The sequence below is a fragment of the Hylobates moloch genome, unplaced genomic scaffold (assembly GCF_009828535.3).
Source record: "Hylobates moloch isolate HMO894 unplaced genomic scaffold, HMol_V3 SCAFFOLD_20, whole genome shotgun sequence".
In the NCBI taxonomy this organism is placed as follows: domain Eukaryota; kingdom Metazoa; phylum Chordata; class Mammalia; order Primates; family Hylobatidae; genus Hylobates; species Hylobates moloch.
Genome location: NW_026652295.1, coordinates 38,096,349 through 38,122,729, shown reverse-complemented (window position 1 = coordinate 38,122,729; position 26,381 = coordinate 38,096,349). Strand labels below are relative to the sequence as shown.

General features: G+C 38.0%; 1 protein-coding gene across 2 annotated transcripts in view; it reads left to right on the top strand.

Moving 5' to 3' along the window:
* KIF6 (kinesin family member 6) overlaps window positions 1-26,381 on the top strand; it is a 373,885-nt gene that overhangs the window by 139,527 nt on the left and 207,977 nt on the right. For both annotated transcript variants that reach the window (XM_058432302.1, XM_032141106.2), the window contains exon 10: window positions 5,349-5,452. In XM_058432302.1, coding sequence (XP_058288285.1) covers window positions 5,349-5,452 — 104 coding nt within the window. The remainder of the gene's footprint in view (window positions 1-5,348; window positions 5,453-26,381) is intronic.

The window sequence follows — 26,381 nt, the reverse complement described above, 5'->3', positions numbered from 1 at the left end:
GAGGAGGAGGACGACAAAGGAATAATGGGGCTGTCTGTTATGTTCTGCTTGCCTCAGAAAGCGCCAAGCTCCTCTGATGGAGTTCTTTTCTGGAAAAACCAATGAGTGAGGCAGGATCTGTTTCAGCACAGGCCCTGGTCAGGTATCAGCATCACACATTGTTCCTGCTGGAGAGAGGAGACAGCATGCAAAGGCAAGATTCAGGTGGAATTGAGCTCCTAGGGTGGATTTTGTTGCTGTCCCTACCCTTCCAGCAGCCCTATAGCATTACAGTGCCAAATGAGAAAGAGAGTTAACAAAGTTATTAGCCCCAAGACAAAAACTAGTTCAGAATTTAAGGAAAATAAACATACTAGACATTGGAGGGTTTGGATTTTGTTGTTTGTTTGTTTGTTTTTTGCATTTGGCTAGAGACTTTTCTTTGAAGGAATGTGAAAAATTTGAAGAAAGGTAAACATTATTATGTGTTTGATATAGGTCTGTGAGAGATTTGAAGAAAAGAGAAATCAGGAATCAAAAGCTAATAGCTGATAATTGAACAAATGTTGAGGTCTTCCTGGTGCAGATTAATCTGGTAATTGACAAGTGTTGTTTCCTGGTCTCTTTTATAATTGCCTCTAAAAACTGACATTACTCTCAGTCATTTTATGTACAGAGCTTGTCTGAGGCACAAGTGACAATTGAGAATTTGTCCTACAAACCACTCAAGACAAAACTTGGGTGGCATTTCCTGTATCTTACTTTTAAAATTTAATGGCAAATATGGAGCCAGCCAATAAGGATTTTCCCTGCTTTCTTTAAAAGTATTGGTACCTCAGGCCGGGCACGGTGGCTCATGCCTGTAATCCCAGCACTTTGGGAGGCTGAGGTGGACGGATCACCTGAGGTCAGGAGTTTGAAACCAGCTGGATCAACATGGAGAAACCCCATCTCTACTAAAAATACAAAAAAATTAGCCGGGCATGGTGGTGCATGCCTGTAATCCCAGTTACTCAGGAGTCTGAGGCAGGAGAATTGCTTGAACCCAGGAGGTGGAGGTTACAGTGAGCCGAGATTGTGCCATCGCACTCCAGCCTGGGCAATAAGAGCAAAACTCCATCTCAAAAAAAACCAAACCAAACCAAACAAAACAAAACAAAAAAAGTATTGGTACCTCAGAGAGACAAGGTGGTAAAAGAACCATGAACAAGGCCAGAGCCTGTGGTGACTGGGCATGAGCTCAAATCTCCTAAGGATGTCTCTAATGCCAGGGTTCCTTCAATAATTAGATGAGAGGCATAACTGTAGCAATCTCAAAACCAAAAAAACTTGGCTTGGTTTTGAGATTTTTATTCAATAAGACAGGAGAATAATTTGGTATTAGATTTTTCTTAAAAGCCTTAGTAAAAATAGAAAATATGACATCAATATTAGTTTAATAGAGAAGGGTGCCAATGTAGTTACTGTCTCAGGATTTTCATTCTGTATAGATTGATGATCCTAAGAATATTTTTTAAAAAGAAGCAAACAAAACCCACACGATCCTGTACATTTCAGCAAAATTCTAGGAACACTGACATATTTGAAATACTCAATATCATGTTCTTTGGGATTTCTGGTCCTGTTGATAATGGTCCAAATAATCTGAAACTCACCTATATACCCAAGCATCTTTGAAATACATAAGTAAGGTTGAAAGGAAGTAAGGGAATTCTCCAGGGCCCAAAAACTAAGCTGAGGCTGCAGTTGTCCTGGAGTGGAGATATAAAGGAGGTTGTAGCAAAGGAATAGAGATTAAAGCCCTGGGGTGTTGCAAGATGGATGCTGAACCTAAGATATCCTCTCTTTTCCCCAACATAAAACCAGTGAAAGGGAGAACTATAAAAAAAAAAAATCTATCCACTACCGTGTGGAGATAGATGTCAGGGCAGCTTGCCCGCTTTCGAATGGACTATAGGTAAAACAAAAAGTAGTTTCTCTGAAAACTACTCGGAAAAATTTGAAAACGTAGCTCTACCTCATGTAGGTTTGAAATTCAAATTTACATAACCCCTTTAGTCTGACAATCCCCAAGCAAAAGAAGTTAGAAAATGAGTAAAGCAGGCCAGGTGTGGTGGCTCATGCCTGTAATCCCAGCACTTTGGGAAGCTGAGTGGGTGGATCACCTGAGGTCAGGTGCATGCCCAACATGGTGACACCTTGTCTCTACTAAAAATACAGAAATTAGCCGAGCATGGTGGCAGGCACTAGTAATTCCAGCTACTCAGGAGGCTGAGGCAGGAAAATCGCTTGAACCTGGAATGTGGAGGTTGCAGTGAGCTGAGATGGCACCATTGTACTCCAGCCTGGGCAACAAGAGCAAAACTCTGTGTCAAAAAAAAAGTAAAGCTACTAAGAGGAAGAAAGGAAGGAATGACAGACCAGATCCTATGGTGTTTTTCTTTCAAGTTTTGAGTAATACCAAATATTCCAGAAAGGATGAAAGCTGGATCAAGCCTGCTAATTTTTCTTTTAGGAATTTTGCATTGTGATAGGAAGATTATTAATATGACATGTACTATCATGAACTAGTTGGGTTTATTTTGGGAATTCAAGGTAATCTATCACTAGAAAATACATCAATGTATAGTGTAAGAAAAAAATGAGAAAAGTTAAAACCAAATTTAGGATAATGGTAATGGAGAATTCATTCAGGGAAGACTATCTAGGGGTGAGGTCTTCAGACAGGTCTGTAATGTTCTATTTCTTACAGGGTACATGGATGTTCACTTAAGCTAAGTAGTGGGTATAAGGTATTCTTTTATACTATTTTATATGCCTGAGATGGTTTATACTAAAATACTAATCACGTGAATTAATATGATTCATCACATTCAGAGTTTAAAGAAAGAAATTATATTATTTCGTCCCTAGTTGCAGAAAAAGTGTTTGAGCACATTAAACATTCAACCATACTTTGAAAACATCATTTTAAAGGTGAAATTTTAGAAGAAATAAGACGGGAATGTCTTAAGAATTGAACTTGGAAGTCCTAGCTAGGAAAATGAGACAATAACAAGAAATAAAATATATAAGAGTTAGAAAAGAGGAACAATATCTGTCATTACTTACAGACAATTATATTGCTTACATAGAACATCCAAGAGTATTTAATGAGAAATAGAACCCCCAAAGTTTCAGAAAATTATTTGGTATGTAATCCATACATAAAAATGAGTTGCCTTCCTATATGCCAGAAGCCAACAGTTAGAATATATAATTTTATAAAAATTCTGTTTACAGTATCAACAAAAACTTTTAAATTCCTGATAGAAAATGTAATTAAAGGCATGTAAGGTATTTATAAAGAAAATTATAGATCCTTATTGAAAGGAATCAGTGGAAAGCTATACCATGTTTATGGATGGGATAATTTAATATCATTAATTTGATGTCTGACCAAGTTAACCTTTTAATTAAATGTAATAATTCCAGTTAAAATTCGAGGAGAGGCTTTGGTAGAATTTGACAAGTTGAGTCTAAAATTTACATGGAAGAGCAAATGGCCAAGAATAGCCAAGTCTATTTTGGAAAAGAACAGGATGAAAGGGGCTTATCTTATCTAGATGCCAACTTTCTTAAGATTTAGTAGTTAAATCAGTGTGGTATTGCCATATATAGTAAAATAAACAAATGTGTTTAACCAATAGCCCAGAAATAGACACATTTATATATATAAACATATTATATAATATAATAGCAAATCTTGTATGGTTAGCCATTTAAAATAAATTAAAATTTGATCCCTATTTCATACCTTGTACAAAATAAAATCCACCTAAATGTGAAAATCAAACTTTAACACTTTTAAAAGATCATATAAGAATATATTCCTATGATTGGGATAAGATAGATTTTCTTTCAAATGACACAAAAGTACAACCCATAAAGGAAGAAGGTGCTAATTAGATTATATTGAAATTCCGAACTTTCATTTAACAAAAAGAACACTGCAAAGTGAAAAACATGACACAGCTTGAGAGAAAACAGGTGCACTGCATAAAACTAATGAAGGATTCACATCCAGAATATAGAAAGAAGCTAGCAAATCAATAAGGAAAAACAAGTAAATGGAAACATGGAAGAATGGGAATAAATAATTTGAGCAAGGAAGAACCCAAACTGCCAATATACGTATGCAAAATGACCAACTTCACAAATAATCATGAAAATGCAAATTAGAACTAAAATGAGATATCATTTTACACCTAACAGATTGGCAAAATGAAAGTACCTGTCAATATTACATAGTGACAAAAATGTGGAAACAGGAATTTACATCTGCAGTTGATAGGAATGTAAATTTGTACTACTCTGAAGAGCAATTTAACAATATATAATAAAGGCAAGATGCACATACTCTCCAGCCAGGAAATCCTACTTCTAAAGTGCACACTGTAGAGAAACTCTTACATATGTGTTCAAAGAGATTCATAATATTCATAGCAACACTGTTCGTAATAGCAAAAGTAAAAATCCTAAATGCTCATCAACAGGAGACAAATAGATTCTGATATGTTCCTTTACTGAAATACTATATATCCATGAAAATTAATGAACTACAGCCACAGCCACATGAAGCAATATAAATAAGCTTAAAAACATAATGTGAAGGACAAAAACAAGTTGCAATTGCATGCAGTCATGTAACCTTTACATAAAGTTTAGGGCATGCAGAATGATACAATACATTATTTATGAGTACATGCATACATATGGAGTAAATGTATGAAAATACACAGAGAAATCAGACCCCTTAAATGCAGTACAGTGATCACCCCAGGAAGGACGGAGGGGGGATACCAATAGGGGGTTCCAGTTACATCAGTAATGTTTTATTTGTTTTAAAAAAAATTATAGAGGCTGGACAAGGTGGCTCATGCCTGTAAACCCAGACTTGGGAGGCCAAGGTGGGCAGATCACGAGGTCAGGAGATTGAGACCATCCTGGCTAACATGGTGAAACCCTGTCTCCACTAAAAAAAAAAAAATACAAAAGATTAGCCGGGCGTGGTAACATGCACCTGTAGTCCCAGCTATTCGGCTGAGGCAGGAGAATCGCTTGAACCCGGGAGGCGGAGGTTGCAGTGAGCCGAGATCATGCCACTGCACTCCAGCCTGGGTGACAGAACAAGACTCTGTCTCAAAAAAAAAAAAAAAATCTAGAACTATTTTAACAAAACGTTAAGATTTAACAAAGCTGGCTTTTTATGCCATTACCCATTTTTGTGTCCATAAAATTGTCCATAATTTTAAGAGCTGTATGCTCTCTGTCACCAAGTTCACCTTAATGAGAAGTTGACATTTTCTCTGTCTCTTTGCCATTTGTAGGTGATTAAACGCCTACAAAAGGAAATCCAGGAACTGAAGGATGAACTGGCCATGGTCACTGGGGAGCAGAGGACAGAGGCACTCACAGAAGCAGAGCTCTTTCAGTAAGCCTGCAGACTTTTTTTTCTTTTTCTTTAACAGTGAAAGTTTGTGTTAACTTCTTTGTTGGCCCTAATGTTATGAATTCACCTCAAAGCATGAAGGTCTCCTGGGACAGTCTGAAATTGCATTTAGGCGCCAGTTAAGAGTGGCGGCTTTCCATGAAAAGCTGGGTAAGGCTGGCAGTGTTTTTGCCGCCTCAGCTTTGAGGAAGTAAAGAACAGAGCAAAGAGAGGATGGGAATATCCTTCTCATGCCAGCTGAAGAAAAGGAATTGTATAATAGTCATGCAATTTTAAAACACACACACCAATACTCTTGAGCTGTGGGTCTCAGATCTGAAAGGAATTCAAGAGACATCCTTTGTATTCAACAGCATCTTGCTACAGGCACCAATTTATCCCATGCCAAAGTAAGCTCTCTCCTTTAATAAATGGATGGCCCATATATTATAGCTCAAACACTCTAACTGGGAATGAAAGCAGGTATTCAGGGCTTTATACAACTGCGGCATCTTTCAGAGCCTTTAGATTTGCAGCCATATGGCATATCAGTGGTGCAATGTGGCTCTCATTCTCTCTCTGATCACAGTGGGCTTTCTTGTTTCTGTGCTGCTTATTAAGCATGTGTTGGGTAGTAAGAATGGGCCAGGCTTTGAAGGCCGTGGCATTCTCTATTTCCAAATGAGAAATAGAGCTACATGGGACTTTTCTAAAGATATGCTATAATTTCACCTAACCCTCCCTCAATGGAGAAAATGGTAAATAAGAGAGAGAATAAAAGTAGTTGTCTTTAAACTATTCCATAGCTGCCCCTGAGGTAGGTCTAAAGCTTGAGAAGCCTCAGCAAGGTTTCTGTTATAGTCACAGCTTTCACTCCTACGGGATAGTGTTTCCTAATTCCAGAACACTGTATTTAATAACATGAGAGGCCCCTAAGGCTTTTCTTGCAAGACTGCTTTGTGGCATATTTGCAATTAAGGGGAAGCATATTGCCAAAAATTCATGTTAAAAAAACGTTTTATGTCATTTCTTCAAACAACTTGGGATATCGTAGATATTGAGAACACTAGCCTCAAACTATCTTCACTATGGTGTTCCTTTCCCCTCAAAGAAGGGAATTACCAATTATTGTCTTTGAAAATGTCTCTTCAGAATTTTGATCTACAAGTCAGGATCCAGCCAAGAAAACAGAACCAGTCTAGGCCTTTTAACAAAAGGAATTTAATATAGGAAATTGACTGCCAGGAGACAGTTTTGCTGAGAAACTAAACAGGAAATGAAGCAACACCCGAGAGATCAGTAACAGCAGGAGCTTCTATGCCCCTAGGATTGCAGGGACAATAGGAGAAGGTGATGATACCAGAACCTAAGAGCAGCAGCTGACAGGCAGAAGCTAGACCATACTGAGTGCTGTGTGACAGCAGCTGCAGCCACTGAAGAGCCACAGGTGCTAGTTGAGACACTGTCCAGAGGAACATCCTTGGCTTCTCTCACGTCCCCCTTTCAGTCTTCCACCAGTGCTTCCTGTTGGCTGAAGTTATCCAGAAGCCAGTTGCTAAAAAATCTGGGAATGTAGTTTCTTGTGATGCAGAGTCAAAGAGGGGAAGGGGGAAACTGAGTCTAAAAGCAACATATTCAATCAGTACGAATATTCACACCTGTAATCCCAGCACTTTGGGAGCCTGAGGCGGGTGGATCACCTGAGGTCAGGAGTTCGAGGCCATCCTGACCAACATGGAGAAGCCCTGTCTCTACTAAAAATACAAAATTAGCCGGGCATGGTGGCGCATGCCTGTAATCCCAGCTACTCGGGAGGCTGAGGCAGGAGAATCACTTGAACCCAGGAGGCAAAGGTTACAGTGATCCGAGATCACGCCATTGCACTCCAGCATGGAGTGAAACTCCATCTCAAAAAAAGAAAAAACATCAGTACCAGTGTTTCTGCGAATTCCTGTGTATCCTGTATGTTTTTCAGGAGGCTTAGTTTAAGGGTAAGATTTTGAATGTGGTGGTTTCAGTACGTCAGAGTGAGTGTGCTGCAGGTTCCCTCTATTGTACCAAATCTAGAGAATTATAGCACTGGGATAAACACATGGATCTCTCGTCATACCTAAAAACAGGAAGCCGACTTCTTGATGGTCTAGAGACTTCAAGGAATTCCTGAGGGACTGAGAGGTGGGACTTGAGATGGACAAGAGAGAAAGATAGACTAAGACGTGGGTGCAGCATCATAATTGCTCCCCGTCTGGAAGTGTGGAGCCCTGGAGCAGGAGAGGGCTAGGAACAGCCAGTGAGCATTTGGTAGAGCTGTTGTAGTGGGGCAGTTTGTCCTGTGAACTCCTGAGCACTCCTCCTCTGCAGTGTTGAGGATGAAGAGACAGGGAAGGGCCCCAGGTAGCTAACAGAGAGCCTAGAGAAGCTCTGAAGACCAGTCGCTGTCTTTGGCTTTATTTACCCATCCCCTATTCTCACGAAAAATAAGAGGAAGCAGCCAGGCGCAGTGGCTCACGCCTGTAATCCCAGCACTTTGGATGGCCAAGGCAGGCAGATCACGAAGTCAGGAGATCGAGACCATCCTGGCCAACATGGTGAAACCCTGTCTCTACTAAAAATACAAAAAAATTAGCTGGGTGTGGCGGCGGGCGCCTGTAGTCCCAGCTACTCGGGAGGCTGAGACAGGAGAATGGCGTGAACCCGGGAGGTGGAGCTTGCAATGAGCTGAGATCGCACCACTGCACTCCAGCCTGGGTGACAGTGTGAGACTCCATCTCAAAAAAAAAAAAAAAAGAAAAAAGAAAAAGAAGAAGAAGCTCAAGCACTGGCAGCTGCTTCGGCGCCTCATCCCAGACAGGCTGCCCAAGCTGAGATACCTGAGAGTCCAGGAAAGATGAGCCCATGGTTCAGGGGTGGCTGGAATTAGAAATATGAGGCCAAAAGTCTGAGAATGATAAGAACAAGAAGATTGTACAACCCATAGGGCCTTAGAACTAAACATTACCCAAAGTGATTAATATCGTTAGAGAAATAGAATATGATAGAATATGGTATTACATCTATGAAACAAGAACAGGAGTTGACTTTTATGAAGCAAAATCAAGGGGAAATCTTGGAAATGAAAAAATATAGTTGTTGTCATTAAGAACTTAACAGATGGCTCAATAACAGAATGAAAAAACCGAGGGGCAGATTGGTGAGCTAGGAAGATCAGGGCTAAGGATTTCTTCCAGAATATGAGATAAAAGGATAAAGAGATAGAAAGGTTAAAAGAAAAGTGTCATAGAGAATAGCTCTATATTTACCAATATCTGATGAATAGGTGTTGGTGAGGAGAAAATAGAGATGATGCAGGGGAGCCAATAGTTAAGAAATAATATCTCAGAATTTCCTAGAACTGAAAAATAAGACATGCAACTTCAGAATGAAAAGCTACCAAGTGCTAAGCCATATAGTCATCTTGTATAAAATTTTTAGAGCCACAAAATACATGAAAGAATCATGAAAGTTACCAGAGAGGAAAAAAAATTACTCTAAATCGATAATCTGATTTAGAGCAGACTTCTCATCAATAATTCTGAAAACAAGAACATCTAGTGCTAAGGAAACAAACAAAAAGTACTCTAAATGTATTTTTCTGTATCTAGCCAAATTTGTATTCAAATGTGAAGATGAAAAAAGGCATTCTGCAGACGTGCAAACTTTCAGACAGAAAAGATAGCACCCTAGATCCTTTCTCAAGGAATGACCACAGACTGTAATTTAACAAAAGAAAAATGCAATAAAGTATATGCAGTAAGAATGAGCACATTTTGTTATATCTTCTTTATGATTCTTAATATTGTATAATATTTATATTATATCTTTTACTAACTTGCCACTTATTCCATAAATGAATTTTTCTGTTTAGAAGGTATAACAATCAAATAACAATCAAATTTTTCTTTCACAGGAGTTTGGGGAATAGAATGAAAACTAAAATTGTGACAACAGATTGAAATACTGAAGGACTTTTAGATCCTGGATTGATTTCTGTTGATCTATAGATAAGAAATATACAAATGTCAACCTCAACAGATTCTATAGACAGTATAGAGGGTTGCCAGTAATTTTTTTGTGCAATTAGTTTATTTGTTCATTCATTTAACACTCATTATTTATCTAGCATTCACAAAACGCTATGTTAGGCCCTGAGTGGGGCACAAATGTGAGCAAAACCTAGATCCTGCTCTCAAGAAACTCATAATTTAGTGGTGGTGACAGACATGAGCACAAGTAATGATGTGATATATAAACATTATGAGAAGATGTAAACAAAATACAATGAGAATGCAGAGATATCAATAATTACTTTTGGGCTCAGGAATCATGTAAAGCTAGTTCATGTGCTACTAAACAAACTTCAGCATTTCCCAATGAAATGACTTGTCTGCTGTCAAGAGAAGTGTGCTATGTGTCATTGTGTCTTATTAGTGATTTCTGACGAGCAGTTAGGGAGAACAAGTGTTGCAAATGGAAATCACCCTGCCAGAGCAAACCATACAGTTTCACAAAAGTAGTAAATTTGGCACTCGTTCACAACTGACAGTGCAGGTTATTCAGACAATGTGTTTTGTTTTTATTGTTTATGTTAAATTGTTATCATTATGTTTTTCCATAATTACCTAGATTGAACATTAGTACAACCTACATTTCAACAGACTTAAGAGTCTTTTATCATCTTAAAATGAAAGTGATAAATTAAAATTTACCCCTAAAGTGCCACTGCTATTTAACACCATTAGTCTGTACTGCTCTGTGTTCTAGGGCCCCTGGATATTTATTCAGGAATGTGAATCAGCTTCAGTCCTCTTATTGTGCCCAAACCCTCCAGGAGACAGGCAGGAGGGGGATGATGGTCTGGAGAGAGTATGTGTCCCAGAGCTTGTCAGGACACAGTGGCAGAATTGCTCTCATCCTCTTCTACTTCTCTGCCCTACAGATTCCTGGCATGGCATAAGGATATTACCATCAGACATTCTCTGAAGCCTATCAGAAAGCAGATATTTAGTAGATATGGTATTTTATCTAGTATGAATTGAGCAGTTTGGAGATGTCTGTTAATGACTAGCCCTATCAAATTTTTTGAGCCATTTCCCAACATTTCTGTGCTTAATGTAAATATTTGTTGCATGGACTTGGATGCCTTAATTTAAGAGGATTTCAGATGTCAGCCTCCAGTTATTATGATATTTTTAGTTTACATCTTTTTTGGGGGGTGGGGTGGCTGGGTATATTTGAAAAGAGACAGCTGGATAAAGGCTGTATAGCCAAGTTAATGTATACAGAACTTCTTCGGTGAAGATTTGATTGTGACTGAGTCTCTAAACACATACACAATTGTTTCTTTGGTAAAAAATATAAAAAATAAGCCTGTAGATCTTGACTAGGCTTGGAAGCATTGTATCCTGCCCACATCTAAGCGAGTCAAATATTTTCTGTTAGCAACGTTTTACTTCCAAGATGAAATTGAATTGGACCTCATTAACTCTTGCCCCAAAGTGTCTGGATACCTCTAAACATCTGGATCCTTTTCTAACAGAAAAAGAGGTCTTCATGCAATTAATCCTTCAAGCTGAATTTATTGAGCACCTACTAGATGCTAATCATTTTAATAGGTGCTTTGGTGGGGGGTTAGAGGTATAGGATACAAAAAATTACAAAAAATAATTCCAAGGAGTTACGGTTTTATTGAGGAAAACTTACAGACACATATATACACACAAATACATGCACATGTATATGTATATATAAAACACAGAACAAAGGAATATATTAATGGAGAGAATAAATGGATACTGATAATTTTAACTTTAATTCTAGTTTTAATTCTACCCATATTAGTTTTTTAATGACTCTGCAGACTTAAGGTTTCTTATGTGTAAAGTGAGAGAGTTAAACCAAATGTGATCTATGCACTCTTTTCAGTTCTATGTTTAAAAATTTAATAGCAGTTTATTACATATGGTTAATATATTATTTACTCACTATGATAATAAAAAGCAAAATAATTCTGTAGGAATTCAGAAACGAGGGAAGTCACTGAAGATTTCACCCATGGAGTAAGCTGAAAAATTTCTGAAGGATGTCAAGAGGAAGAAGGTACCCTTCTAACAAAGATTCTGAAAGGGAATGTGAGAGGGTGGCAGGGGTGTGGTAAGGAGTGTAGAGAATAGCAGGAGACCAAGATAGGAGTTTGCATATAGCAAACACTAACTGATGAGAATCTGAATTGAAACTGGCCTGGCAGGAGCCTGAGGTTCTCATGGAGGAATTGAAGAATAGGGCTAGACAGATGAATGGTGACCTCATGATGGGTTCTGAATACCATATGCAAGGGAGCTGGTATCTTCCTTAATGGTATCTAGGAAATGAATTGTGGTCTGAGAGTATTAAATTCATTCATTCATTGAATAAGTGTTTATTTTGCTCTCTCCTTGTGCTAGGCACTGTTTTAGGTGCAGGGAATAAACAAATATGGGAATAAACAAAATAATGTTCTTGCCCTCATGGAGCTTACATTCTAGTGGAGAGACAGTACACAAGATAACTAAAATATAGAGCATTTCAGATTGCAGAAGCTGAAAAGGGAAAAATAAAACAGGAGTTGCAGCTTTAGCAGGGTGACCATGAAAGAATTTATGTGATGACGTCCTTTTTAAGATTACTGCTCTCAGAATTGGACAGAATTGGCTGGAGTGAGAAATCAGAAAAACATTATAATCAGTTTGAGAGTGAGGATGAGGGAAGAGACTTGAGTGGTGACAACAAGAACAGAGAAGAGAAAAGTCTGAGAGATCTTGTTAATGAAGAATCAATAGAAGTGATGGTTTCACATATAAAAGGGGTAAAAAAGGGAAAATAGTGATAACTTATGACTGTAAAACAGGTTATCCAGAGGTGGGAAAATTGGGAAAGGAAAGATAAGAAAGGCTCAATTTTTGTATATGATGAAGAAATACACAGATTGAATTCTGGAACTTCAGAGGAAGGTTAAAAGTGATGATTTAAATTTTAGGGTGACTAGTAGTGAGTTGATATAATACTGAGGTCAAGACCAAGAGTCAGTTAGGAAATTCTCTGATCTAACATGAGGTATGTAATAATTAGTGTGTTAGTCTGTATTCATACTGCTAGAAAGAACTGCCGAGACTGGGTCATTTATAAAGAAAAGAAATTTAATTGACTCACAGTTTAGCATGGCTTGGAAGGCCTCAGGAAACTTACAATCATGACAGAAGGCAAAGGAGAAGCAGGCACCTTCTTCATGGGGTGGCAGGACGGAGTGAGTGCCCAGCAAAAGTGGAAAAGCCTCTTATAAAACCATCAGATCTTGTGAGAACTTACTCATTATCAAGAGAACAGCATGGGGGTAAACACCCCCATGATTCAATTACCTCCTATCAGGTCCCTCCCATGACACATTGGGATTATGGGAACTACAATTCAAGATGAGATTTGGGTGGGGACACAGCCAAACTCTATCAATTAGTATCCATAGAATCATAATCTTCCTACGTGCAAGCTTACTATAGTTGGATTGCCAACTGAATTCATCCTTTTACTTAGCCACATCAATCACCACATCTCCTCCCCAGTGTATTTTTACATGAAATTAAATATTCCATTCATTGGATATTTAACAATGAAGAGAAAAAGAGCTCCTAACAGCTGGCCTTGAACTCAACATGCCTCAAACTGAATTCCTCTCCATTTTTCCCCAGACCTGGTCTCTACCACTGTGTCCTCCATCAGTCAATGTCTCTCCAAGCTGTACTGTTGCCCAAGCCAGAAAGTTAGAAGTTTCCTGTGGTTCTGTCCTTTTTCTCATACTCCAAGTCCAATCTGTTTGGAGCATTTCTTTTAAAAAGTAATTATAACATTAAATAATTTAAGACTAAATATAGTTTAAAACCAAACACATAGTGTTATAAAACTCACACAGAATTTGTTTCAAAAGAACATATTTGTACTAATAAAAGCTTCATTGATGTCCAAGCTTTATATTGAAATGCAAATAAATATGCCTAAAGGAAGAGTCTTAAATGCTCATTTATCCATCAAATAAGTCTCACTTTGAAATAAAACAAATTTATACCTGTATTCATTTTTTCCAGTGGATAAACACTGATTGAGTACTAACAGGACCATGTTGGGCACTGTGTTAGGAGCTGGGAGGCTCAGAGACAAACTAAATAATCCCTCAGGAGGGTGGTGTGCTGCAGAGAGGGGAAGATGTCCAGACACACATGCTCTTTGCTGATGCCCACCTGCTGTGATAGACAGCTGATAGAGATGGAGGAGGAGTGTTCTGTGAAGGGGAGGAAGCAGAGAGGAAAGATTTTATATAGGAAGTGACATGCAAAACACCCATCAATGCTTTCTTTTTTTTTTTTTTCATCCTTTGAAATTTAGCATTTAAAGGTAACTCTAGGAGAAGCCATTTCCACCATATTCAAGTTGCAGTTCAAATTTTTTTATTGGCTAATCTAATAAAAGTTTAATTTGATTTAGTTCCTCAATATGTTTGAAGTTGAATAAATTTCAACTACAGGTACAGTGGCTCTCTAGAGCCTAAAATTTGATAACTTATTCCAAAAAGCGTAAGACAGAATAATTTTTCAAGATCATCTCATATAATTTGAGATATACCATCCCAATGACTATATGTCTTGTAACGTGATCCTCAGACTATTTTAAAAATCAAATGAAACAAACAAATAAAATAAATAAATATTCTACAGTATTTGAGTTAATATAGTCCTAGTGAAAATTAGATACCAAATCAGTCTTTTAGGGACAGTCTCTTGTCAATACTTAATTCTGGACCAATAGTGCTTTATCCTTTTTATGTTCAGTTTATGGTCACTGACCTCCAAAGTGGTTTTAGTTATAAAACCACTATTAAAAACATTTCAAAATCATGACTCATCCTCCACAAGTTCTGTGACATGACAAGCCCTCCGATTGCACTCTTCAAGAATCTTCACTGTAAAGGTAGGAGGAGTGGATTTCAGGAAACTATCCACCTCAAAGATAAGAAGTAGACCTAGAGAGAGAGAGTGGAGAGAGACAGAGAGAGAGAGAGAGAGAGAGAAAGAGAAAGGCCTACAGAAGAGTCTGAACCATCTATTGAAGATTGTTTGAAACATGACTGAACTCTGTCCTATGCAGACTGCTTATTAGAAAATGAAAAATCTCGGCCAGGCTCGGTGGCTCATGCCTATAATCTCAGCATTTTGGGAGGCCGAGGCGGGTGGATCACCTGAGGTCAGAGTTCAAGACCAGCCTGGCCAACATGGTGAAACCCCGTCTCTACTAAAAATACAAAAATTAGCCGGGCATGATGGCGGGTGTCTGTAATCCCAGCTACTCAGGAGGCTGAGGCAGGAGAATCACTTAAACCCGGGAGGCAGAGGTTGCAGTGAGTCAAGGTTGCACCCCTGCACTCCAGCCTGGGTGACAAGAGCAAGACTCCATCTCAAATTAAAAAAAAAAAAGAAAATGAAAAATCTCAAGAAAGTTTGTGCCTAATTTCTTGTAATGGATGAAACCGTTCAAATGATATTAACCACATCTCACTATTCAGAAACCCTCCTATGACCCGGGTCCCAAATGCAAAGGCCCTAAATGGCCTAGCCTGTGGCAACTGCTAAGACCCCATTCCCTGCAAGGATCTCTTTCATTTTAGTCTGCTCATCATTTCTCCCTGAAGATGCCTTCCTCACTTCCTTGCTCAAATGTCTCAGATCAGAAAGACCTTCCTGGGCCACTTGATCTAGAATATACCTTGCCCTGTCACTTGTTACCCCCTGTATACAGAGTTATTTTCCTTTATAGCAGCAGTGTCCTGTTTAATGTTTCATTGTACTTTGTCAATCTCTCCCTGCTTTACTGCATGAGGACCAGGACTTTGTCTTAGTTGTTCAGCACTGTGCCTGCCCCAGAACCTAAAGCAGTACCTAGCACATGGGCTCTCAGTAAATATTTGTTGCATGAATTAGTGAATACTCTGCCTGGCCCTCAGGCCCCCTCTGGCTTCTTTCATGAACCACTCATTTCAAATCACATGGATCTCTACTCGGGGTCCCCAGGACCAGCCTCTGTTGATAGAGATCACTTCTGTGTCATTGATTTGGTATCCACTGGATGCTAGGCCTTGTGGATTTCAGTTCATGAGGATGAATGACTGAGGAATTACTGGAAATACTCAGAATTTTGTGACAACCATTTTCTAAACTGTGTAGTCACTAAGATCAGGCAGGGAACTTTTATACGAATAGACTGAGAGTTAAGAGGCTTGAATTCTCATCTTGACTCTCCTAGTCTAAGGAGACTAGCTATCTTAAGATGGTCATGCCTTTTCTGTAGTCCTCAATATTTTCATCATGCATGAGCATTTATATCATCTCCATGCATCTGTTACTCATCTTTTGTGTGAGAGTAGTAATGGCACCCACATCACCAGGCTCTTACGAGGATTGATGGGGTAATTCATGTTATGTACTGAACACAATGCCAGGCCCACAAGCGCCCCATCAGTGTTACCTGTTACTATGATTCCTTGAAACAATTTTTATTATTGCTGAGGAATCTACTTCGTTTATAGAAGTCTTTTCAAGCTTTTCTACTGGAAAACAAAGAAGCAAATCATGTTTTAATGTCCCTCTTTAGAACATACACTCATGCATGCCCACAGGAAGAAAAAGTGCCAGAAGAAAAAACTATAAAATTGTTACTGAAATTACAAGTGATTTTTTTTGGTTATTTTTACCTGGCTGTATTTACTAAAATTTCTACAGAAAATTAAAGGTCATTCTTAAAAGAATTAATGTCATTTGCTGATTTTACACCTCCAAGTGACAGAAAAAAATTGTTTCATTTAATTAATGAACCTCGGAAAAAAATGCTTTTCTTACTCTACTTTTATACTAAATTTCACAGCTAATTAAAAGCAAATGTTCTCTCTTGGCATATACCAATTTATTGTGCAATATATGTAGTTGGTTTTGAGATCTAAATTACATCTGCTTCTGGAATCTTCAAATTATTTTCATCATTAACATTTGTATGATATTTGTATATTTGGACTGTAATATTGTATATTGTTAATTAGTCATTTCAAAGTGGTGCTTTTCTTAGACAGTTGATATAAGATTGTATATCTAAAAGGCTAAACAAAACAAAAACTCTAAATTGCCAGAATGGAATGTCCATAAAATGCTTCCAAACTGGAGCTATTTGCTTTGCATCTTACTGTCCACACTCTTAACCATAACAGAGTTCCACATACTCCCTGAATAGATGTTTGCTGAAACCTTTAAGATATTTGGAAATTCAAAAGTGAAGTAGCAGCCTGAATCATAAAAAGAGCTGATGTATAAACATTACATTTTATTTAAAATAAAGTGATTTTTTTAAAAATTTGCAAATGCATGTATGTTTATATGATGTAATATATATAAGTGGATAAGTAATATGTACTCATTGTAGACTTTCTAAAAGATACAGACAGGAAAAAGAAAGCAACATGTATATGCACATACTCATATCTGAGTGTATGAGAAACATGCCAGAAGTGAAAGGCAGCCACTTTGGGCTTGAGTGAGGGTGGTGAAGACTTTTTCCCCTAGATGACTTTGCAAGGGACTTGTCAATGTTATGTCCAACATCGAGATGTGGAATCCAGGCCCCTGTTTTCTCTTTCACCGTCTTCTTCAGGATGCATGCCAGTTGGAATTCTCTGCATCTCTCTGTAGAAGTTCAGCAGGGATACTTTATTTTAATACCTTAATGCTTCTTTCAGGTACTGCCTAGTTGTGTTTATTGTGAACTGTCTGTTCTTTCAAAACTGGACATGTCAACGAAACCTCCTGTTTTCCATTTTCTGAATTTAGCATTTCAACATCTGTATAATAGTTGTACTAAAAATACTCAAATGTTTTATGAAATTGTGAATATCACTCAGTCTTATAAATGGGCAAGATGAATTGAGATTTGTTGTTATTGTTGATACTGAGAAGGATTTCGTTTGTTCACCTGTTTTGTTTGCTTTGTTTTGAGGTAGGAGGTGGTGCCAAATTTTTGTATTAGTGAAGAACTTAACCTTTCGGTGTATCTTCTCACCTATCTCATTTGCTTACAAACCTGCGGCTAAAGAGAGTTCTGAGAGAACAGTTTGTCTTAGCATCATACCCTGAGACTTGGAAGAGGAGGTGTTGAGATTTATCCTCCTATTTGATTCCTTGGGCTTGCGAAAAATGGAGATTTGGATCTGTCTTGAGGCCTTAATTATCAGTCCCTGAGGATTATTGAGTACCGGCAGTACTTTGCTAGAGCTGTCAAAGAAGCAGAAGAATCATAAAGCCTGGTGCCTGCCTAGAAAGACCATATGAGTAAGCATGGCATCTGCTATTAAGAAGAATAAAAATTAAAATTTAGACAAGTAAATGATCATATACAAAATGAGCAATAAAGATCAGGAGCACAAAGAACTTAATGAAAGAAAATTATCCAAATAACTGTCTGTATAGATCAAGTGTCTAAAAATAAAATGAAAATAAATGACATGTTTCAAGAATTGTCCATATGCAATGTCAAAGCAAGCCTACGCTCTCTCAGAACTGCCACCAAATCTAGAATTAGACACTTTGCTTTTATTTTTCAGCTCTCTTCTCAGTACAGTATGGATACTTGTCCCTCTGACATTCAGATAAAGATTTGAGAACTTGTAAGAAAAATCCAAAGTTTTCCTTTTGTTAAGGAACCCCAGTGTAGGATTTCCTAGTGCTGATAAAGTAGACAATGCTTCCAAATGGAATAAGGATAATTCGTGTTATTCATTGGTCTGTGAAATGGTATTATCTTTGTATTTGGCTAAGCATTGGGATAAATTCTACTTCTTTTAAATTTTACACCTATTAAAAAATGGTAGTTTGGCAGAGCCTTCTAGTTGGGCACAACATAACGGAGCATTGACTCCAAATAGCACATGAATCTGTGTTCGCAGTATACATCCAACTTACAGCAAAAGCACATCAAGATAAAATGTAAGATACCTCATGAAACTATCCCCCATTCCCTCTTCATATTAACCCTAGCTTGAGCATTCACCTCTGCCTCTGGTGTTCACAGGCTCTTTTGTAGAAGCTTGGCTGTATTGCCTGCCTTTATATCCTTATAGGCAAAAAGACAAACATTCCCCAAGACAGCCCAAGGACTGATCTCAGCCTGCCCTGATTGGCCTAACAAATAATTTGTCCTAGTTCTAGAAACCTAACTCTAAGAAGCTAAACTCAGTGATAACATGACTGCATATTTTCCTACTCTATTCCTCAAAGTACTCTTTATTCTCCTTCCCATCCTTCAAACCCAGTTTCCCCAGTGGTTCCCTCCGTGTTTGTCATTAACTGAGCACACTTACGACTTTTACCACATCCTCAAAAATTTGTCATTGTTACGGTCAAGGTAGCTACTGCCTGTTGTATCATTTCCACAGTTTCCTGGAGAAATCAGATTTCCCCTTCTTTTTCGTGAGCCCACCTCCCACTATTAGAGCTTCTCAGCTGCTTTGCTCATCAGCGTGATTTCCAGATCAGTCAACTAGCATGTGTTGGGCAGAGTACAGGACTGTATACTTACTTTTCTATTTAGTCTGAAACCCAAATTGAAATTTGCAGCCACAAGTTTCGTCTTTTTCCTGCATGTCACTTTTTCTTATGTTCCCTGATAGTCTAACTTTTCCTGTAAGTTTGGAGAAAGCAAGTAACCATCAAGAAACAACTGGTTAATTATCAAAGAAATGCAAATTAAAATGAGGTGCAATTTTTGGCCAACCTTATTGGTAAAAATGAAAAAGGCGATGAGACCCTGAGTTGGTGAGGTTATAATGAGCTCTTACACAGCTAGTGGAGTGAATGGGGCCAGTGCCAGACAGGGACGCCTGTTCCTGAGGCCTGGGGCAAGTCCTGTGTAAAATTTTTAGCATGTTGCCACTTGCTGGGCAGCCCTGAAAAGCATTTATACAAACTCTTTCACTGGGTGTGCTTTCAGGTCCAGCAATTTTACTCCTAGAAATTTGTTCCTAAGGACACAGGTACAAAGATATTTATCACAAACCATTTATAATACAGAATTGGGTTATGGTACATTTATGGAACATAATGCAACAGTTATCCATGTCAATGAAGACATACATATATAAATAATATGCATATATTATCTACGTATATATACATGTATCTACGTATTGATCTGGGAATATGTCCAAACTATACTGTTAGTTTTATAAAATATTATGATCTCACTTTTGTGATGAAAAATACACATGTATGTGTATGCTGTGTACATAGATGAGAAATATATGTGTGTATATGTGTTTACAAACAAGTCTGGAAAGATAAACACCAAAAGTTTACAGTATTATCTCTGGGTTCCAGGATAGAGTAATCTTTTGTCTTCTAAATTTTCTTTTCTTTTCTTTTTGCAGCAGGGACTCCCTCACTCTATCACCCAGGCTGGAGTGCAGTGGCGCGATCTCACTGAAACCTCCACTTCCTGGGTTCAAGCGATTCTTCTGCCCCAGCCTTCCTAGTAGCTGGGACTACAGGTGTGCACCACTGCACCTGGCTTATTATTGTATTTTTGGTAGAGATGGCGTTTCACCATATTGGCCAGGCTGGTCTCGAACTCCTGACCTCAAGTGATCCGCCCACCTTGCCCTCCCAAAGTGCTAGCATTACAACAGGTGTGAGCCACCGCACCCAGCCTGTCTTCTCTATTTGCTAAACATTTTGCAATGAACATGCATTACTTTGTGATCAGGCAAAATAAAGATATTTAAAATTATGTTAAAGTACAGACATGAAATATTCTCTACCTCATAATGTTTTTCATGTTATAATCAAATCATTCAGCAAATGTTCATAATTATGGTATAAATAAATGCCACTTATTGAGCATTTGCGAGTAGGCATTGGATTAGACATTTTATATTAGACATTTAATATACACAGTCTAATAGAATTTTCCCAGTAACTTCATGAGGCAAATAACATTCAGCTAACTAGATGCATAGTCAGAATTTGAATCCTGTTTGGTCTGTCTCCAAATCTGCTCTTTTGTGACCCCTGAACCATAAAGGTGTGAGGTTTACAGTGGTGACTTAAACTTAAATCCTTCTTCTAAGGAGTTTATGTGGCAAAATGCAAGTGGTATTCTACAATTGGCGTGTGTTGTTCAGTATCAGAAACTAAGGCCTGTCTGGAATGCTGGATTTTCTTCACTGTGGTTCCTTCATTCTAGGTATGTCCTATAGAAATGATATTTTCTGGGATATCCAATAGGAAGCAAGAAAAGGACTCATGTCTCCTCTGGTAGGGAAATATATCCCCCTCTTCATTCTGAAGACTTGCTTCTACTAAGACAGAGAATAGGTCCATAAAGTAGATATCCACCCACTGTCTTTGACTCACTTTGGGTATGTTAGAAGTATATTAACCAGTGCTTGTTTTAATATCAGACAGTTTATGTAGAAGTGACCACAGCTGATAACACTCATGAGTTCATGCCAATAATGAAATTCCTCACAGTTCAAGTAATCATGGGGCCACTAACCTATGAGGTTGTTACTAAGAAACACAGGACAGAGCCTAATTTTTCTTATTAGCCACACTTTGGGTCAAATGTCTGACTTTCCCAAAGTTTGTTGCTTCATTATTCATTGTCATCAGCCAAAGAAGAGTAGCAGATACATAGGGGACTTCTTGTTTCAGTCAGTATCACTTATTTCACAGAAACATTTCTCATGTGGCTTTCATTGAGCAGTTACACAACTAGAAGCTCAGATGGCTGGTAAGAAGCCCTGAGAGCACTTCATGCCAAACCTTGTAAACACAGGTTCCTGTTTGGGGACTGCCCGATAACCCTGTCCTGCCCATGGTTTCCCCAGGCCCATTTCACAACTTTCTTGGCTGAGCTGGGCTTTCAGCCTCTAAAGCATCATGTTTCCTTGCTGAGTTAGGAAAGCAAAGGTTTCTCAATGTTTGTGCATAAAAGGTTTGAGTTGGCTGGGCGCAGTGGCTCACACCTGTAATCCCAGCACTTTGGGAGGCCAAGGCAGGCGGATCACTTGAGGTCAGGAGTTCAAGACCAGCCTGGCCAACATGGTGAAACCCCATCTCTACTGAAAATACAAAAAAAATTAACCAGGCGTGGTGACCTGTGCTTGTAATCCCAGCTACTCAGGATGCTGAGGCAGGAGAATCTCTTGAACCCGGGAGGCGGAGGTTGCAGTGAGCCGAGATCATACCAATGCACTCCAGCCCGGGTGAGAGAGTGAGACTCCCTCTCAAAAAAAAAAACAAAAACGGCTTGAGTTTAATATTCTCCTTTTAACATTCTCAGTTTTCTTTTCGTGAAAAATACTTTATGACTTAAACTCACTTTCATAAATATTCAATGCAATCTAGATTTGTAATAATTTAGTGTGTAGGACTAGTTTTAGCTGCCAATTCTCTACTAGTGTAACGTTTCTTGTGACTCTTGCTTAGGTGCTTTTTCTTTCATGGTCTGGTTCTGCCTTTTCTGACTCAGGTGCATGCTGTGCACTCATGCTGGCCATGCTTTCTGGTTTGATGCTGATCCTTGCTTGTATTGCAAAGGCAGATTATCTGCGTAGTCCATAAGTGCCCCCAGTCAGCCTTTCATAATGCAGAGACTTCCTACTGCAATTACACAATCTCAGGAGTGTATGCAACAGTATTTTCATTGCTTTGGCTATTTCTACTCCTATTTGCTACTGCTCAGATTAGTACAAAGCACAAAATTTTAGAGAGTCTGTCTTGAATCAGAAAATGCTCAGCCAATGACTTCTGCAAAATGCCCCTAAAAAGGCTATTTCCCACAGAGAACACAGAAAAGGTACTTAGCCCAAATGAGCTGGGATGGAAGGGTGGGGTTGCAAAGATGTATTAATGACAAATTCTGGCCTCAGAGACCTTCAATCTTGTAAGTGAGACAAGTATGTGAATATCTATAATATAAAGTCAAAATTCTACCTGTCACAAGAGAAGTGCCGGGGTAATTGCGGGGAATAGAAATTACTTTTGACTGGGAAGATCAGGGATGTGCAGACTCGTGAATCAAGACAAGATTTAGAAAAGCAAAGCTGGACAGGGAGAACATTTCAGATAGAGGAATCAATATGAGTAAAACCGTTAAGTCTGGCTTCCTTATTTTAAAGATGCGTAAACAGATCCAGAGAAGTGATGTGACCTACAAAGATTTCTATCAAGTTGGATTCTTGCCTGAGAAAATCAGTCTTCACAAATTCTGGCCCCCTAAGTGTTCTAAACAGTTTTATAGCTCTCTGAATTATTAGCTTTAAAATCAGTTGAAAATGTAGTATATTATTAGTGGGGAAACATTTAGATGCTGTGGGCAATGCTTGCGCTATGTTTTATTCTTTCAGAATAAGAGCAGCAGCACTGGGCCTAGCTTCAATTTATTACTAGTAAATGAGTTATTGACTAAGAGCAGTTGTTGAGGCCCTTCTGCATGCCTGGGTCTACACATCCCAGCAGTGAGCACCCACTGGGTCAGCTCCAAGCTGGAATGCCTGCAGGCTTTCTGGCTTTCAGCTTAGGGTGGCCAGATTTAGCAACTAAAAATACAAGATGCCTCATTAAATTTGAATTTCAAGTAAATAACAAATAATTTTTTGTATAAATATGTCTGATGCAATATTTGCAACCTTATTTTAGCTTTGTTTTATATGATCAGAGTTTATATTTTTATTTGCATAATTTGATGAATAGTTTTGCCTTAAAAACAATTAGTTGATATTTGCAGTTATACCTTTTTTTTTTTTTTAAAGTACCACTGAACACAACCTCAAAGGTTTTCAAAGGCCAAAATCCAAGGGAAGTTAAGGTGGATAGACTTGGATGTGTTTTATTCATCTTTATATACCCAACACCTGGTTGACAATAGGCAGTCAATAAATGCTCTGAATAAATGTAAATGAGACAGCATATTACTGATTTTTTTATTCCCTGTCTTGTTAGACTCTCCCTATATGCAATGGCAAATTTAAGCAAATTTAATTCATCTTTGCAATCCCTACCTGGCCATCTCAGCTCATTTTGTTTACTGATAACGTGGGCTGAGGAAGCACCTTTTCTGTATTCTTTGTGGAAAATAGTCATTTTAGGGACATGTTGCAGAAGTCATGTAATTCAAATATAGTCCTTTTCTAAAATGTCCCAGTGGTTGAGAATTGAGAAACATCCTGCATCGTGATCAGTATTTACCAAATGATTAATTCACACCACCTGAAGAGGGGAGGCCCAAGTAATCGGGCAGTTTTAAAAAAAAAGTTAACAGATTATCTGCTAACTTAGTCCTGAATTCATATCTCTTGACTCCTAGGCTCCTTCTTACCAGCTTCTAATAATGGCTGTCTATAAAGCAATAACCTAAACTTTGTAGATTAAATATCCCAGAGGTCATTAATGGCTCTCTTGCATTTTATAAGAAATCAGATCTCTGAACTCATTCATGAAATATAATTCACTACAGATGAAATTTCTCCACTTTGGTACAAAGTGTTTTTGGTCCTGATACTACATTTTGAAGATATTAAAACCAAAACTAAAAGCATGGTCTACAGCTTGTATTAATTATCCTTGGGTAGTTTATGGAAGCATTTGAGTTCTTAAGAAATAGTTATCTCATATGATTAAAAAGGCCTGTCTCCATCTCGGGGATGTTTCTGTATTTTAATGATTATTCTATTCTCCTAAAGTTTAATTCAGTGTTTTGGGTTCTAATAGGCCAAATGAATGAATAGCAAAAGCAAATTTAAAAAGGATGAGGCATAAATAGCAATTCCGTTTGTTGGACTATGGTTGATATGCTGGATTCTTTTGGCCTAGACAGCTCTTTCATCAGAAGTCCGAGTACTTGCTTCTAAATTAGAAAGTTTTGAGTGTGAAAACATGAACATACTGTTTTATTCTTTCGGTTATTTAATGCTTTCTCTGTGTTAATGTTCCTTGCTCTTTGGGTTTTGTGAGCTCCAGGAAATTCTTTAAAACAAGGAATGGGACCCTTCATCACAACCAAGAATATTTGTCTCTCTCTCTTGCTTTCCCCAGTATGCTTTTCACAGAAAAACTTTTTGTATATGTAGAGCTGGATATTTTTAAGACTTCCTGAAACAAATGTTTATTCTAATTACAGTTTTATATGGGTTCTACCACTTAAAGAAAACCCACAGTGTGAAAATGTGCACTTATGGAAATAATAAATTACATCAATGCCTAACACCTGGTTCCTGATAGCCTGCACAAAGGATGGATAAACAAACACAGAAATAGTCACCAACCACTGTAAGCAGGACCATAAAATAAGTAATTAGATCATATCAACAAATCAAACCCGTCTGGAAGCAACAGAAGGAACAGCTTTGGGTTTTCACTGTGGAGTTCGTTTCATGAACCTAACAGCAAGTATGGTATATCTCTCTCCTATAGCTTAAGGAAAGTAACTTGAATAGTTATAAATGATATGTTTTTATAATTTATAATATATTTTAGAATTTTACCTTTTGAGTTTTTTAAACTTTGCTCTGAGAGTTGTGAGAGTTGTAAGAGTTTTATGATTTTTTATTTTGTGAACAATTCGCATTCATTGTACAAAAGTGATAATGGGCAAAAAAAAAAAGAAAGGGGGGATAGAAATCACTTGTGATTTCACCAAAGAAAACAAGTATTGGCCGGGCGCGGTGGCTCAAGCCTGTAATCCCAGCACTTTGGGAAGCCAAGGCGGGCGGATCACGAGGTCAGGAGATCGAGACCACGATGAAACCCCGTCTCTACTAAAAACACACACAAAAAATTAGCCAGGCGTGGTGGCGGGCACCTGTAGTCCCAGCTACTCAGGAGGCTGAGGCAGGAGAATGGCGTGAACCCGGGAGGCGGAGCTTGCAGTGAGCAGAGATCGCGCCACTGCACTCCAGCCCAGGCGACAGAGTGAGACTCCGTCTCAAAAAAAAAAAAAAAAAAAAAAAGTATTATTACTGGTTGTAATCCATCAAAATTTTTAATGAATACATATAAATATATATTTTAATAAAAATGGACTCATCCTTTATTTGCTGGTTTTTAACTTGTGTTTTTCATTTAATTGTGACGTCTTTCTATATCTGTGTATGTGTACATCTCCAGCAGAGGTTCTATGCGCTTTCTATACAAATGTTCATGTATTGAATTTGAGGATTTGTGGACCCCTCCGTCCAAAAAAAATATACAAAATTTTGTGGGTTTTCTCTGTATATGTATTTTTTTCTGGAAAACAAAATTGCAGTGGGATTTTTATTAGGTTTACTTTTTTATTGTTAAATTCAAGGAGAGATTACCATCCTGCATCTTCCCATTCAGAAACATACTAAAACTCCCAGTGTGTTCTTGTCCTCTTTATTTGCTCTCTAAATTTGCACTTTTCCTTTATGTAGGTCCTGCATCATTGTTTTAACAATTTCATGGTCATTTTCTTTTAAACACTTAGGTTTTCAATACTCTTTATCATGATTTTATTGCATCCTAAGATCTGTCTTTACCTTGTAAACCCATCTTCAATTAATACAGAACTCAATGATAATGTATGATTCAATTTGCATATGCTTGCTTTAGATTTAATATTACATGAACACGTTTCCAAACAGCTATATACTATTTTCCATATGACAGGATAAAATAAATTATTTTTTATCAAATGGAAACCTTCCCACAAGGATTTACTTTGCATTTTTACATAAGAAAATCCTTTTAATATGTCTTTTAAAACTTTTACAAGTTTTCTGTTAATTTTATATCTATGTATATAATCATATACATAT